The sequence below is a fragment of the Synchytrium microbalum genome (assembly GCF_006535985.1).
Source record: "Synchytrium microbalum strain JEL517 chromosome Unknown SmJEL517_scf0001, whole genome shotgun sequence".
Classification (NCBI taxonomy): Eukaryota; Fungi; Chytridiomycota; class Chytridiomycetes; order Synchytriales; family Synchytriaceae; genus Synchytrium; species Synchytrium microbalum.
Genome location: NW_022158350.1, coordinates 800,437 through 816,348, shown reverse-complemented (window position 1 = coordinate 816,348; position 15,912 = coordinate 800,437). Strand labels below are relative to the sequence as shown.

Genomic DNA, 15,912 nt, shown 5'->3' with positions numbered 1-15,912 from the left:
ATACTATCAGCAGACTCGAAGGACAACCAACACTACGTTTCACGCTGATCGTGGTAGGACAAACACTAGATCTTCAGCAGATACAATCTCATATCCACGACAGTTCGTATAAACATATGGTAGCTTGGTTGTAAGATCTTCAGCCAGTTTGGTCGACAGTGCAGCGGCTGGCACGTTCAATGCACGTGAAGAGCTGCCGACTATAGATACTTGTGGTTCTTCCTTTACCTTGGACGAATGCGCCAATTGACGCTTCACCTCCCAACCTGCACCCCCACGTAAGAGACCTAATACTACAATTTCACGATACAAGAAGTACAACACAAGTTCCGAGTACATTTTACCAGCTAGTGTTGCTGGTACGGACATGTGGTCTACACTGGCAGTCAGATGGGCTACTACATCAATGGCATACGGTCTCAGATACGTCTGACATATTAAAGAGTGAGACAGAGCTGCTGTAGCGACACGGCCCGCTGCAAACTGTGCATCAAATTGATATGCTGGGAAGGCGGACAATCCGGATTCTGTAAGTTCTGCCTCTTCTTCAAATCGTGCTAATTGAGCCATGGTGAAGGAAGCCTCTTGTGAGTCGTTCGACTCGCTAGCATCGGTTTCATCGTTGAGTCTCATATAGCTACGTTTTACTTCTTGGTGTTGTTTATCCACTGTAGACGATCCACCAGTGGGTGATAATGGAGGTCCAGTCAGCCGTACACCTGATATAAACCTCCATAAACGCAACATCATGTCTGACTCCTTGGCAGCTTCAGCCCGCGCTCTATAGTATAATGCCAGTCGTTCACGAGTTCCTAGTGAGTAGTCTCTCAACATGAGCATCGTTTGCTGTCGGTTTACTGAGGTCTTGAAAAGCTCTACGGAGAAGTATCGTGTATTGGCTCCTGACGAAAGTTCTACTAGGAATGCTGCGGCAGGCCACTCTTCTTGAATGAGTTTCACAATAAAGATTGAGTTTGCATCAGCCAATGCTGATTGTGCGTTGTCACTAGCCCCTTCACCAATAGAGCTCTGGAAGATTACAATACGTCGACAGGTCTCGATACCTGCTGTTATAAGTGACTGGCGTTTCAGTGGTGTACCTTGGACTAGATGGACTTTACGATAGTTTATTATATCTGCCCACAGAGATTGTGTGGTATCGGGCATGTCTTCAACTAGTATGACTATAGGTGTAACTTCGGACTTATCGGTTTCTGCTGATCGAATACAATGCACTAGGTGCCGTAGTCCTCTTGCTCTGACTGTACCACACAATATAATGTGGTTTGCTAAAGCCGACGGAAGTGCTGTGTTGTCTCCGTCTATATCAGGTGGTGCTCGTACTCCATTTGTGCCATCTTCAGATTTTGGTGCCACCAAATGCATCGATCCCCACCGATTTGAGACATCTGCTTTGCCAAGCTGCGAAGACGCCATATCATTGTCGAGATTTCGGACAGTTTTTTGCGGCAGATTAAATGGATTGGTAGTTGGTCTTGTTTCGAATTGTAGCATTATCCTCAGCACCACTTCACTTTCAGCCTCGGCGATACAGACCAGGACATCGTCTGGTTTTATACAGTACGACTGGCCAGGATTCAGATTTATTCCCTCATTACTTTGTGCGGGTAATACACCAATCAAGGTTGCCCCAACTTCAGAATACACCATGGCAGCAGCCTCCGTAAAATGAATTCCAATAAGACCTGAAGGTGCTTTAAGAGAACTCAATTGATTGGTAGCTCCAGTTGCATATTCTTTGAGCCATGTATCATTCGACCGTTGAGAGTGTTCTCTTGCTCCATAAGTGTGCACCAAATTTTGTAGCATGGCCAATGTCCCTGGTACTAGACAATCACGAGCTAAAAGAGCCATTTCTATTTCATCCAGACACAACACTCTATCACACCCACAATGCACAGCCAATTCCGCAGTCCTAGTCTCTTGGACTTGAGCAAACACTGGTACTCTTGGGAAGGCAGTTTTGACAGTGAGAGTTTGCATCAAGACTTCAGCGTCACACCGAAGTCGGGATTCATCCTTTGCAGCTTCCACTGTATTATCACCAGAAAGTAAAAACAAGGCTGTTGCAAAGTCCGTTCCAGCTCGTTTCAAATCACCAATGGAGAGAGAAGATCCTGATAGATATACCAGCCGGTGACGGTAATTCGGATGTCTTAAGAGACGACGTACTTCAATATCGGGTTCCTGAGGACAGAGAATAACGACATGTCCTAGTGGATCTGCTACAAAGTATTCCCGACAAAAGTCTACTATGGCTGCAAAAGATATTCCTGGTCCTGATACTACTACATGTGCATGGCGCATATTTGGCACATATTTTTGACGTTGGTAGTAAGAAGTGGAGTTGTAGATTTCACTCAATCTAGACGTTTGGATTGGGACAAAGATAATCATCACAACAATCAGCACCATAACGACAGCTCTTGATATTGTGGAGCTAGGTGTTAAGTCTCCAAATCCAATGGTACTACGAAACACGGATATTAGGTCAGCACATTAACAAGGCTTGGTCCAATTTTATAGGCGACTACCTGAAAGTAACCATGATATAGTACAAACTGTCATGCCACGATGATAATGAAGCTGGCCCATGCTCAATTTCCAAGCTCTCCAAAGCGTTAATGATAGATGCGGATAAGAATAAGAAGTTGACAAAGGTCAGCCCCAGAATCACTAACTCTCGAGATTCTTCGGACTGTGAAAACGACACCAGACGGTATGTTCTCAAGATACGCGTGGCACGAAAGATGCGGACTGGGCATCAACAGAAATGTTAGATTCATGGTATTCGGCAACGAGTGAGGAATACGTATTACCTAGACCCAAAAACCAGACTGAAGAAGACACGTCCTTCACAATGTAATAAACGATAGGTGGTAAAATGGATAGCAAGTCTATAAGCGACATTGGATGATAGTAATATTTCAGTCTGTCCTCGGCCATATATCTAGTGATCAAGAAGTTAAGATTAAGCGTTATAACATGACGAGGCTTAGATAACTTACAAGGAGATCGTGTAATCGGAAAGAAACACCATAGCGAGAAACAAGTCCAATCTCTTTATATTACGATGCTCCTCGCGTACGACTCTGTAGGTCAGAATGATGTAGTTGATGATGGAAATGACAGTACAAAGCTGTTAAAAACGAAATAGAGTGTCAACAACCAAGTCACATAACTGCTCCAAGACATCAAACTGTGACGATGAAACGAGACTTACTACTTGAAACATCATCCAAAGACGTCCCCAACGTGTCATACCAAAGAATCGTCGTACAGCTTCAGGTGTAAATCGAGCATTCCAAGTTTTTTGAGTTTGCTTGCCAAACGATGCGAGCTGATTCTTTATATCAGACAGTTTCTCCTTTTCACCAGACTCGTTCAGCTCACCAGTAACTATGGCTTCACGTTGTAAAGCTCGTAAACGTCGCATTTCTTGTCTCAAACGTCTTGCCTCCTTTAATGTCTCGGCATCACGACCCACAGAGAGTCCAAGTTCACCGAGAGGATCTTGAATTAAGTCTTCTTCAGTCTCGTCACTGTTTGAGAATTTGGCCCGGGCCAGACGAATGACATATTTGAATAATCTTGCAGAAATGATGCAGGCCGGAATGACAATGAAAGGCGAGAACAAGACGAAATTATATATAATCAGTCTAGTTCCGGCATCCAGATTATCGGTTAGAGTTCCATCATCACCACTTGAGTCGTCCGTTGAGTTGACAAGATCCAAATCATCCATGATACAAGAAAGTCGCTAGGGTATCAAGTAGCAGACAATTATAGTCCCACGTTCCTCGGTGTACACTTTGAAAGCCTTCTTGAACGAGTTCTTCCTTCCTTCTTGATTATTATTGCCTCTTGTGAGGAATTCGAAATGTTTTGTTGTTCATAGAGATTCCCGCCTTTTTCATTCTTTTAATAACTTGTACGCAAAACGCTGCATAGACAGAGGAAGAGGAGGATCAATTGCTGAATCAATGCAATCTGATATTTGAGCATATTTGAAAGACGATCAAAGTCAAAGTAAGGCTGGATCTACCCTTCAGCTCTGCACGGGTTGTAAACAAACTGACGCCCACCTTCACTTTGTTCATTCACCCTCAGATTAAACAAACCATTATAACCATTACTGGTACGTCAAGAATGCAGCATCTCAAGAGAGGAGATACCAATCCTTTACTCTATTTGTACTCCAGTGCGCCGTTGTCATCCCCAACGGCTTCAAACCCATTGATCTCAGCACATCTGGCGGGACCATCTCCAACACCATCAAGCAGCCCATCTTCAGCACCACCAGTTGCAATGGCGTCTCCCAGAATATCAGCAGGCCCTTCTCCACAGATTCTGCCATCGGCAGCACCAAGTCAAATACAGGCTAGTCCTGTTCAAGCAAGTCCATTACAAGTGCAGCAATCGCCAGTACTAGCATCACCTGTTGCTGCAAGTCCAGTGATTGCGCCATCTCAGGCTGCTGTGTCGCCTCAAGTTATTGCTGCATCTCCAGTTATACAGCCAAGCGCTGCTCAAGTTGTTGCCAGTCCGATACAAGCTTCACAAGGTCCATCTCCTGCTGTTTTATCTGTGGCACCTTCGCCAGTGCTTACATCTCCCGTAGTGGCTTCACCTTTGGTGCTTGCATCTGCAACTATCGATGTGAGTATTAGAAGACCTCATTTTGTATGGTGTAAAAAAGTCAAACTAACCATGCCATCGAAATGATAGTCTTCCCCAACATTCTCACCAACTGCAGTAGTTTTGATACCTATAATACCTGCTGCTGCTACAACACTTGCTTCACCAATACTTCGACCTGCAGCTGCAACGCCATCCGCAGAAAGCAGTGGAGGGGTAAACGTTACTGCTGTCGCATCTGTATCTGGTGTAATAGGTGGTCTACTGATAGTCGCTGCAGTAGCCTGGATGTTTTCAATAGTGCAGAGAAAACGCAGAAACAATGAACAGTTGGATTTCAACGATCTCTTCCAAGGGAGTACAAGATCATGGCGTGGACGCGGTCTGCCTCCACCAGCACCACCAATGGAAAACATACAGGCTGTAAATGGAAATGAATGGGATCCTCTTAATCGTGCGGATTCGTTTGGAAGAGGAGATAGTGGTGCTGAGAATCAAGATGGTGGTGTGCAACGAGGAAGCTCATTCTGGTGTGAGCCTGATGAGCTTACGTATGCCAAGGTATCAGCATTTTCAGAACAAAATAGTCCAGCAATGACTCGAGACCCCAAACCATTACCAGATCCACCACTGGTTGCTGGGCCATTATCTGCTGGACCATTGTCTGCGTCTATCGCATCTATTCGTGAACGTAGAGAAAGTCTTCGTGTATCAGGAGATTCCGAGAATGATGGTGACTTGTCTGGTCAAGCAGGTCGAAATCTAGCTTCAGACGATAACGCATCGTGGTGGTCGAAATCTGTGGATCTCAAACTGGATATAGCAGATCGTCTTGATAGACGCAATCCCATGAACGACGCAAGCCTGGCCTACCGATTGAACACTCTGCCTCCATTACCTATGGATCGTACACTACCGCGACTGCCACCAACAAATAACGATAATACGCCATCAAACCTCAAGATAGATAAATCGCTACCTCGAATCAATCGCCAGTCCACTAATTCGGCTCTCGCATATGCTGGATTTGTGGAAGAAATGTCTGCCTTATATAATTCGCTTGGCCGAGGTAAATCTGAGGATGATGCTACACAGGATATAGCAGATGCCGGACTCGAATACATGCCAACCAAAACCTCAAACGGAAACTATCGACACCCTTCTGTATATACAATATCACCAGCAGAAGGCGGAAACTTTGTAGCTGCGTGGCAGTCAATGCACGCATCACCAGCACAGCAAGACACTACAAAAATAATGGATACTCACTTTGCCAAAACAGAAGCAAATATAATCTCTCCTCGAGCACTACCATTGGTCGACATGGGCGCTCTCGAATCACATACAGATGTAATAGATAATTTCGGCAGTGGTAAAGACTTAGGTACTTGGGAAGGCCATATGATGGTCATGATGCCACAAGATATCAACCCAACGACAACATACGACATTCAAGGATGGCCTCTTATGACTGCTTCTGAAGACCCAAATATTGATGCTAGACCACCATCACCGACATTCTTCCCCGATATGGCTCACCCAGTTTATATAATGAGAGCAGTATATGGACACTACCCAATAATGTCTGACGAGGTTGAAATCTGGCCTGAAGATGGTGTCGTAGTCGAAAAGACGTTCCATGATGGGTATGTATTTCTTCCATGGCGATAAATTGTCGGTAATTCTTGTACTCAAATATTGCTGCGATTTACTTAGATGGGGATTCGGTTGGGTGCGACGTACTCAATGTCGAGGAATGTTCCCTCTTACTATCTTGACTCGTGTGGAGAGATCCATGCCACCATATTCATCCTTTGATCGTACTCCAACATTACAAGGACCAGTTACGGCAGCGGACATTTTGGCCTGATCGATAGCATAGTGTTGCTTCACCAGTTTCTTCTTTTTAACAAACAGTATCACGTCTTTTCTTATAATGTCTGAGTATTTATTATTCTCTATCACAGTCTCTATTACAGTTTTGCCATTAAAAAGTCCATATGTAGTGTAGTTTTGGTCACAGTGCAAATAAAACCATTCAAAGCAAAATTTATCAGAGTTTGCAGTGTTTCAGATGAGTGGGAGGAATATCAAGAGTTGGAGTGCCAGAGAAGAAGCCATGAGGTTTGACTATGATCGACTTCCCAGTTAGTTTCTACTAGCTACGATCGTTGTCGCTCAATAGCTTTGTAAATACCTGTAAAACCACACAACTCGACTGGCATTATTGGCCAGTCTTCAGGTTTCGGGAGGTGGACTAGCCCGAAGGTATGCCAGATGACGATGTTAGTGTTTTCCAGTGAAGCATCTCGCTTCGTCCAGACCTGGATACCGTCCTTTCCTCCCGGGTTTTGATTAGGGTATTCGCCCGTTGGGAATCGTTCTTGTTCGTTGAATGGAGTTGCCCATAGCGTAGACGTTGTGAAAGCTGCTCGCCGAGCGATTTCTGACTCTGGCGTGCACATCAGTGTGATGGGGTGTGTTGGAATGAGTTTCCAAGCCTGAGGAAAAGTAATGTCAGTTACAAGAGTATTAAGGAGACGCATCTAGTCACATACCACAGGATGCCCACTCAGAGGATTCTTCTTTGATGGATTATAAATCTTCCAAGCACGACCAGTCCCAATAGCAGCATCTCGTTTCGCGGCTAACTCTGTCTTGAGAGGCGCTTCAAGACCTACAAATCCATTGCCAAATGGATTTTCTGCCACTCGTCCCATTGGAACCGCTTCTACTTCTGATAGACAGTTCACATCTCCGTCTACACTCCAGTCCAGTCTGGCACAGAAGATGTGTTGATGATGACCTGTGAATATATCGTGTAGCGGGATCCCGTTTGCGGATCTGCTTCCGGGAGTCATAGGGACAATGGAGAGGCATCCGGTAGCCTTGATCTCGCATTGAATCGTTCCGTCCTGGTGAGGTTGATTGAGTTATTATATCGACCACGCCGTACAACAATCCCAACCTACCAAGTAAAAGTACCAATAGAATCCATAATCGTAATTCGAGATGGTAGTAAATGAGCTTACAACCAGTCGTCGATTCCTTCTGGTCTCGCCCTTTTGAGTTCGGTAGTTGGTATGCTTCCATAAGATACCTTGATCTTCCTCGTGTATACATATCACATTCTTCATTAACAGCGGTTGCCCTTCCATATCGTTCAAGATGCCATCGGCATAGACAATTTCGCCGAGGCAGTCACATCCTAATGTCAGAGACGTAGCGCCATTGCCTAGACCGTCTTCACCAGCGTCAAAGGCACTAGATTTTTCAGAGGTTTAGTTAGATGTTGCAGGTATGCCGTGACCAATGGTTCCTTCTACAAACACAACCACGATATTTTTCCTACTTCTTAGTATGATAAGGGCCACGAGGATCGCCATAGGGCACCACTATCAAAATATTAAGTTCAGGCAATTTTGGCTTTCAATGATTCTCTGCTTTGCATGATTTGTCAAAAGGTTACCCATTTCAGCAATAGATGCGCGATATAAAATCCGTCTTCCTGCCTTATCGCTATCATTCTCGTGCCACCGGATATCATGAAACGCAAGCCCTTCTCTAAAGTTGAATGAGAAGTTGAACTTGAACTTATACCAGGAGATCGAATGTCCATCCACGACAAACGAAGGCCCCTCAGGTTGAGTAATATGAATTGGTTTGAGTGATGCGTTGAAGGACGGCATTAGGCTAGCTGCATATTCGGCTGATCTGGTAGCCAAGACCGGTTGTGGTTGGACCATTGCCTCGGGCAGCCATTGTATCTCTACGACCTTCTTCTCTTGAACGTCAACTACCGGCCAAAAGTCCAAAGGATGAGCGTAAAAGTTTTCATCTTCGTGACCCGTTCGAGAGTAGTACGTAAAGAGTTGGACGACTCTTTTCCCATTGTACTTTTCTCGGTGTCCGCCAATGGTCCAGCCGTCCGCAAACACTTGGGAAATGTTCAGTCCCTTGTCGTGTACAATCTTCAAGATTTCAGGATCTTTCAGAGCGATTCTATGTTTTGCAAACGATTTAACAACACTTCTGCGACGTTGAAGTTGGAAAGCACTCAACTGTTCTGCTAAAACGTATTCTTCGGGAGCTATAGACGCTTGCAGCATACCCTCGACCTTTACAAAACTCATACATCGTTGCTCTGGTGCCAATTGAGCTATAGCATGATATGTAGCTCCTTTACAAGTCAGCACGATCTCGGCCATTCTGGGCGGCGTTGAGCCAGCAGAGTCTCTCCATTCCAGATAAGCTCGTTTGTTAGGTTCCTTCAAAGTGATTGAGTTGAATTTGGCCCCTAGTCAACGAAACGATCAGATGCGTACTGCGATGACCTAGAAAGCAATCAATGCGACGCAAACATACCATTTTCAAACAGTTCCCTTTGAGAATCGCGTATCAGGCGACTTCCAAGGGTGAATTCTTCAGCGATTAGTGGTGCAAAGGGATGCATCATGTGTCAAGTTAATGTTGTCGGCGAATGAAATTGTTATCGCAATCGATCACTTTAAAAGGGTCGACTAAGCAAGAAAACGTATCGAGGAAGTCTATACTGTGAAGTGAAGCAGATTTTAGGCAGAGCAGTATGGCACAAATACAGAAAAACATGTAAACTGACAGTTGAGCTGGTTAGACTGTTTACTTATTCAAGAAAATGTTTGAAGCTCTAGCACCAGTGGATCAGAAACAAGAAGCCAGGATCTAGAAAATGCGAAAAATGGATATCAGCCGCATCAGCAGGAAGCGATCAACACGTACAATGTCAAAATCTGAGCTTATTACTTCACTTCCGTCGATCAGCACTCGAAAAGAAACTGAATTGGATATCGCTGGACCACATCAAAATACATAAAATATACGTTCTGACGTGTTAATAAACATCAACTCGTCATCCTCTGTCTTTCGTCGATGGATTTCAACCCGTCATGAACTTGAACTTTACAACAGATTATCATCATATTGTCAGCCAGTAATAGCCCAACAGGTTGCATTGGGCCTTAAACACAGTGGCATTACTTGGCATTACTCTTCCTGGCTCCAAAGTATATGGCTGCCCGTCGTCGACGGCATTGTTCAAGAATTCAACAAGAAACTCGATACTTTCAACAGGCATGAGCTCGAAACAATCAAAATCAAAGCAGTCTGCAAAGGTACGGGCTAGTTACGCTAGTTCCTTCCTTCTTTATCTACAGATCAAGTCGACATCTATCCAACTCGACATCTGTTTTTGTTGTTTTTTGATTCTAACGGCGTCTACTTTTCTATCTTTAGGAGAACAAGCCAGATAGTAAAGATATTCGAAGCATACTATCAGCCAACGTACTCATTGCTGCTCCTGCAAATGGACTAAAAACCAAGACTCTTGCACAGTCATCACCAACAAAAAGCATTCCTCAAATGTGGCCTCCTCCTGTTCCAAAGAAGCAGTCTATACTCACGTCAGGTCTCACTACCGGTACACTCAAACCGAAGAACGATACAGCTGTCAAGAAACCAAATGCTCTCTCTAATGCTCTAGTCTCAAGAGCTGAGAATGAAATTGGTGCGGAATCAAAAATCTTGAGAATTGTAGTAAAATACTAATCTACGTCCAAAATCTAGGTCTACATTCAGCTGCATCTACCAAACCAGCACTTCAAGCACCCAAACCGCCACCTCCTCAGTCAACGAGATCCATCATCCAAACTACGAAACAACCACCCCAAGCAGTAAAGCCTTTCCAAGCACCACCGAAACTGCTAAATCAAGTGCCAAAAGCATCAGCTGGGCTGCTAAAATCGTTACTTGAAGTACCGAAACCTATAGAAAAACCACCAATTGTGAAGTCAACAGAAAACACTCCAACCGTAACGAAGAAACGAGCATCAGAAGTCGACCTAGTTGAAAGTGTCAACAAGAAGAGCAAAACTCCTGTAAAAGCTACATCACCTCCACGTGCTTCTGCACCCTCATCATTGACTGCAAATCCACCCACAGCCAAAGATAAATCTATATACACTACTCCAAACGCTACCAAGGTGGGCGTAATACCATCTGAAAGCCCTAATGGTGAAAGTCCTAATGGCGCTTGTAAATGGTCTAATGGTTACGGTGATGCTGGTGTGGCTGCTGGTGATCATGTTGTATGGGCAATGTCGCCAGCACTAGAAAAGATCAAGAAAGGATCCTGGTCTGGTGAGCAAGAGTCGGAGTTATATTGAAAAAATGCTGAAACAAGTACTGATCATCAATCTCTACTAGCCTCAAACAGTGATGCCGATATCAAGGACTTGTTTGATGCGTTGAACTCGAAAAAGTCTCCTGCTGATAAGGCACAGCAAAAGAACATCGCGAATGATTAACGCTTGTCTTAACTCGTACTTACAAGCTTCTTTTCCTCTATAGCCCTCGACCTCGCCTTCCGATAATATTGTGAAAGCTGATACATCACTTCCTCTACCACCTGCTACTCAATTGCCACCCCCTTTGGCAGCTTCGCCTTCAAATAGAGGGCTGATAGGTGCTTTTGGTCGAAGGGGATTCAAAAGATCTCTAAGTCACGATAGTTTGACCTTGGCAGCACATAAACGACCAAGGCCAGATCAATGGTCTGGTAGCTCCAAATCAGATGGATTGTCAGACGTTGCCGAGTTGGTTCAAGAAGCCATAAGTGACGTCAAAAACCATACTAATCGTCGACATTCAGAAGGAGCAAATGGAAGTAAACGTGATGATCCTGCCGCACTTCCGATGTCTGCTGATGGAGACCTCGCATTGTCCGATAGTAAATGTAACGGACTCCAACTCAAGCCTCGTCGATTCGGTACGGATGCCTCGTCTAAAGCCAATATCCAAGCAGTAGATAATAATAATTGTCATAACAGTAACGACAAAGAGAAATCAACTAAGACCCGTCTTGAAGGAAGGGGCAAAGAAAACATATCACCATACGCATATCCCGAAACGAGAAATCATCGGCTAGTACCACCGCCTGTGGTTGAGACTGTGGCAGTTAATAAACAAATCAGTGATGACGAGATATTTGAAGGGGAATTAGATGATGAATTCTTGGCTTCGTTGTCTATTGACGAGGTGGTGGCCAGTGCTCAATCTGCTGCAGCTAGTGCAGCCAAGCTCTCATCTATATCGCCCATTCGAGCTATAGCAGCAGCCAAAAACTTTCGACGGTATCTCGTATTGGAAGTACGAGAAAGTCAGTACATCTACTCTGGAACTTCAAAAGCACCAGAAAAGATATTGCGAGCATGGGATGATGATCGCAAAATCGATACTTTCATTCATTTACGAGAAGATTGGCTGGAGACCGAAGCACGCGTTGGTGAGTATGGCGCAAGTTTAACAGCTTTCTTTTGTCTTTCTGACCGTCTGTGTCTTAGGTGATTTTATTCACTATATTGGTGACTTGGAACTACTCGGAGGATTCAAATACGTGGTTAACAACGACAAGAATATGATTGTCTTACATCCTGACGTGCTATTGTCGGCCACAACCGTATCTGAAGCTGGTTGTACACGACGAGCGGTACTACAAGAACGAGTTCGAGGAACGGATGTACGTTCTGCAGAACCACTGTTTGGAACCATGCTTCATGATCTCTTCCAAGAAGCGCTGTTCCGTGGATCATTCGATATCTCGAGAATGGAGGCTGATATACCACGAATTATATCTCGCAACATCGATGGGCTTTGGGCTGTGAACGAGACAGAGGTGACGGCTCAGCAACGTCTGACTGCAGCACTGTCGTTTTATAAGGATTGGTCTGTCAAATTTCTTGTTTCGAAGGTAATTTTCAGAGTTGAATATGCTTGGAAGTTTCTAGCAAACTCTGATCCTGTTTAATTTTGTAGCCGCAAGCTCTCCTTCCCGATCATCGTAAAGGTCCAATCACCAGATCTGTTGCTGTATCTAAAATATTGGACATTGAAGAGAATGTGTGGTCACCAAAGCTTGGACTGAAAGGCAAGGTCGATGCCACTGTGACGGTCAAGATACAAGAAGGCACAGGTCCGATATCAACCAGACTAGCACCTCTCGAAGTGAAAACTGGAAGGGCATTCATTGCCCCATCTCATTTGAAGCAGACTAGTCTCTACACCATGCTGCTCGGTGATCGATACGGTAAGCTGCAGCAGATCAATGCCATCCGTTGTGAGGCTCAGCTGAATTTGGATTTTTTTTCTCAGAGGTTACTGTCAAGTGTGGCCTTCTCTATTATGTCAAAGCAAATAAGGCCCAAGGAGAAGAGGAGATGATTCATGTTGGACCTGCTTGGGAAGAGACTCGATCTCTTATGGTTCAACGTAATCGTATGGTTAGCTTCTTGACTTCGAGTGATGCTCTTCCTGAAGTCATTAAAGCAAATACTTGTAACAATTGCTTTGTCCGTGATACCTGTATTCTCTACCACAAGGTGAGATTGTGATGCAACTCATTGAAGTAATGGTTCTCAATGACATTTTCAACTTATTAGGCCACAGAAAATGGTAATTCAACATCATTTGGATTCCCTGAAGTTTTTGAGAAAAAGACGAACCATTTGACAAATGACCACACAGCATTCTTTGAAAAATGGGAACGTCTAATATCTCTAGAAGAGAAGACTTCCGATAAATTCCGTGCAGAGATTTGGAATATGACTTCTGAAGATCGACAAAAGGCTGGTCGAGCTTTTGGTCGTATGAAACTTGACATGGCCCATTATAGTAGACATGCACAGAAGCATGACTTCTCAATCACCGGTCGACACCAATACAGATTCCTTCGTGAAGGAAGACCTTCGCTCGATACTACACCTTCGCTATCGCTAATAAATGCCCAAATATCTATTGGTGATACTGTAGTCATCTCGTCTGAAGATGGTCTGCATATAGGATTGGCAATCGGGTTCGCAACGGAGTTGACTCCAGAATCCATCGTCGTATCCCTTGATCGACCTCTCGCTGGTCCACCTCGACGAGTACGAGACATGGGCTTTCCTTTTAACCCTGAAAGTAATCAGGAGTATACAGGAGTGCTTAATACAATAGCTCCTCCTGATCACATGCTCTTTCGAATCGACAAGGATGAGTTTTCGTCGTCAATGGGATTGGTTCGAGGACATTTAGTGACGTTGCTTGGTATTGGTGACCGAGATACTCGTCGACGTAGTCTTATAGTAGATTTGGAGCCTCCGAGATTCTCTGCTGTACCGTCGCCTTCTCAAGTAGCAGCTCTGGGTGTAAGTTTGAACATAGATCAACGGAACGCAGTGCAGAGAGTACAGTCTGGTATGTATGCGACATGCAACCAGCATATAATGTAAGCTTACTGAGGGGTTTTATTTTATTTTTGCTTTCTAGCTCAAGACTATGCGCTGATTTTGGGTATGCCAGGAACCGGGAAGACCACGACTATATCCATTCTCATTCGAACGCTCGCTGCTGAGGGCAAGTCTGTGTTACTCACGTCATATACTCATACCGCTGTCGATAATGTGCTGCTGAAATTAAAGCAAGATAATGTTGATTTTGTACGATTGGGAAATGTTGACAAGGTATAATTGTGCTAGACACAGTTGGTTCAGTGTATCCTTTCCTTATTCTTTTGCATCGCTAGGTCCATCCGGGAGTCGTCGAATACACACCCAACTATCACGGTGACATTAAAACAGTGGCGCAACTAGATGCATTCTATGAATCGAAATTAGTTGTTGCAACTACTTGTTTAGGTGTCTCTCAGTAAGTTCGGAAGCTTCAGAAAATCGCTATCTTGCTTTGGCTCCTAATCTATTTCCGTCTGCAGCGGGATGTTTGGCAAACGTGAATTCGATTATTGCATTGTTGATGAGGCATCGCAGTTGACGCTCCCGGTATGTCTTGGTCCTTTGAGATATGCCAAGAGATTTGTATTGGTTGGAGATCATTATCAACTACCACCATTGGTACGTTATCATCGCAACCCCATCAATCTTATTTTTTCTCAACCGCTATGTGTTTGACGTAGGTCAAACACCAAGAGGCAAGGGACAATGGCCTCTCCGTGTCGTTGTTCCGTCGATTATCGGAAGCACACCCTTCAGCCGTGACATATCTCGAACATCAATATCGTATGTGTGCTGATATTACACTACTGTCCAATACCCTTGTGTACCATCATCGACTACGATGTGGAACACCTGAAGTTGCGAGTGCGATACTTCATGTACCAAAACTAGTGGATGGTATGCAAGAGCTTCATGTATCTCAACGCAATGTTATGCAGCAAGAAAATGGGCTCTGTGATGGCCAATCTTGTTGGATTCAGGATATTATTGATCCAAAGTGAGTCCTTGTATTTCTGTTCCTGGTACCTTTGTTGTTTCATTGAATGACACTATTTGGTATTACTAGACGACGTGTCGTGTTTGTGGACACGGATGCTGTGCCAGCACTAGATTCCAAACACGGAGAATCGACTCAAAATGATACGGAGGCAGTTTTGGTCAAGCAGGTAAAGGTTTGTATCCTATCAATGCCAAGAACTCTTTTTCTCATATCCTCTTTTCTGGCGTAGACGGTGGAATGTCTCATCAAATCTGGTGTTGAGGAGACCTCGATTGGTGTGATTTCACCATATCGATCACAATTGAAAATAATGGCACACACATTACTGAATCATCCTGGTGTTGAAGTACACACCGTTGACAAGTTTCAAGGAAGGGACAAGGAGTGTGTCGTCGTCTCTCTTGTTCGATCGAATCCAAATCAGAATGTAAGTGAGGAGTAGCTCATACTAAAACGATTCAGATCATCTTATACCGAGACTGAAAAATTGAAACTCTTTTTAGATTGGTGACTTGTTACGTGATTGGCGACGAATTAATGTTGCCTTCACTCGTGCCAAGCACAAGGTCATCATATTTGGATCCAAGAGTACTTTGGCTGCTACAGATCTATTCAATGAGTTCTTTGATCTTGTTGAAAAGCAAAATTGGGTATGTATGTCCTTCGCGACGACGGGCACCATCAAAAATTCACACCGGTTTTTTGTGGTGTATTCTCAGGTTTACAAATTGCCACCAAAAGCTCATGAATTGCATAATATTCAATACGCAATTACCACTCCAGCGACCACTCCACGTCCCTTATCAATGGCTGGCATGTCCAAGGCACATCCATTAATAAGGGACATTCTAGCTGATACATCCAGAGTTGAGACATTTGTACCTTTGTAATCTTTAATTGATTAAAGGTTCGACTTGGTATACCATCATACTTGGCATTGGGGTTTGTAAA

At 44.2% G+C, this 15,912-nt stretch overlaps 3 protein-coding genes across 3 annotated transcripts; 1 reads left to right on the top strand and 2 right to left on the bottom strand.

The window, feature by feature from the left end:
• Nucleotides 1-39: 39 nt before the first annotated feature.
• On the bottom strand, nucleotides 40-3,766 carry SmJEL517_g00214 (uncharacterized protein; the record flags this gene model as incomplete). The annotated part of the gene is made up of 5 exons (XM_031166144.1): nucleotides 40-2,491; nucleotides 2,556-2,778; nucleotides 2,841-2,971; nucleotides 3,030-3,160; nucleotides 3,245-3,766. 5 exons carry the CDS (start codon nucleotides 3,764-3,766, stop codon nucleotides 40-42), a joined length of 3,459 nt encoding a protein of 1,152 aa, XP_031027954.1.
• A 2,946-nt stretch (nucleotides 3,767-6,712) lies between these two features.
• SMI213 (primary-amine oxidase) lies at nucleotides 6,713-9,112 on the bottom strand (the record flags this gene model as incomplete). Its single annotated transcript, XM_031166143.1, has 7 exons — nucleotides 6,713-6,789; nucleotides 6,857-7,160; nucleotides 7,218-7,574; nucleotides 7,632-7,923; nucleotides 8,012-8,054; nucleotides 8,129-8,956; nucleotides 9,025-9,112. 7 exons carry the CDS (start codon nucleotides 9,110-9,112, stop codon nucleotides 6,713-6,715), a joined length of 1,989 nt encoding a protein of 662 aa, XP_031027949.1.
• A 658-nt stretch (nucleotides 9,113-9,770) lies between these two features.
• Nucleotides 9,771-15,851, top strand: SmJEL517_g00212 (uncharacterized protein; the record flags this gene model as incomplete). Its single annotated transcript, XM_031166142.1, has 16 exons — nucleotides 9,771-9,809; nucleotides 9,931-10,201; nucleotides 10,261-10,833; nucleotides 11,078-11,977; nucleotides 12,036-12,442; nucleotides 12,508-12,778; nucleotides 12,844-13,070; nucleotides 13,131-13,926; nucleotides 13,999-14,192; nucleotides 14,255-14,376; nucleotides 14,441-14,579; nucleotides 14,642-14,958; nucleotides 15,028-15,127; nucleotides 15,191-15,388; nucleotides 15,465-15,611; nucleotides 15,681-15,851. The coding sequence occupies 16 exons, from the start codon at nucleotides 9,771-9,773 to the stop codon at nucleotides 15,849-15,851; spliced, it is 4,872 nt and encodes a 1,623-aa protein (XP_031027948.1).
• Between the last annotated feature and the right edge of the window lie 61 nt (nucleotides 15,852-15,912).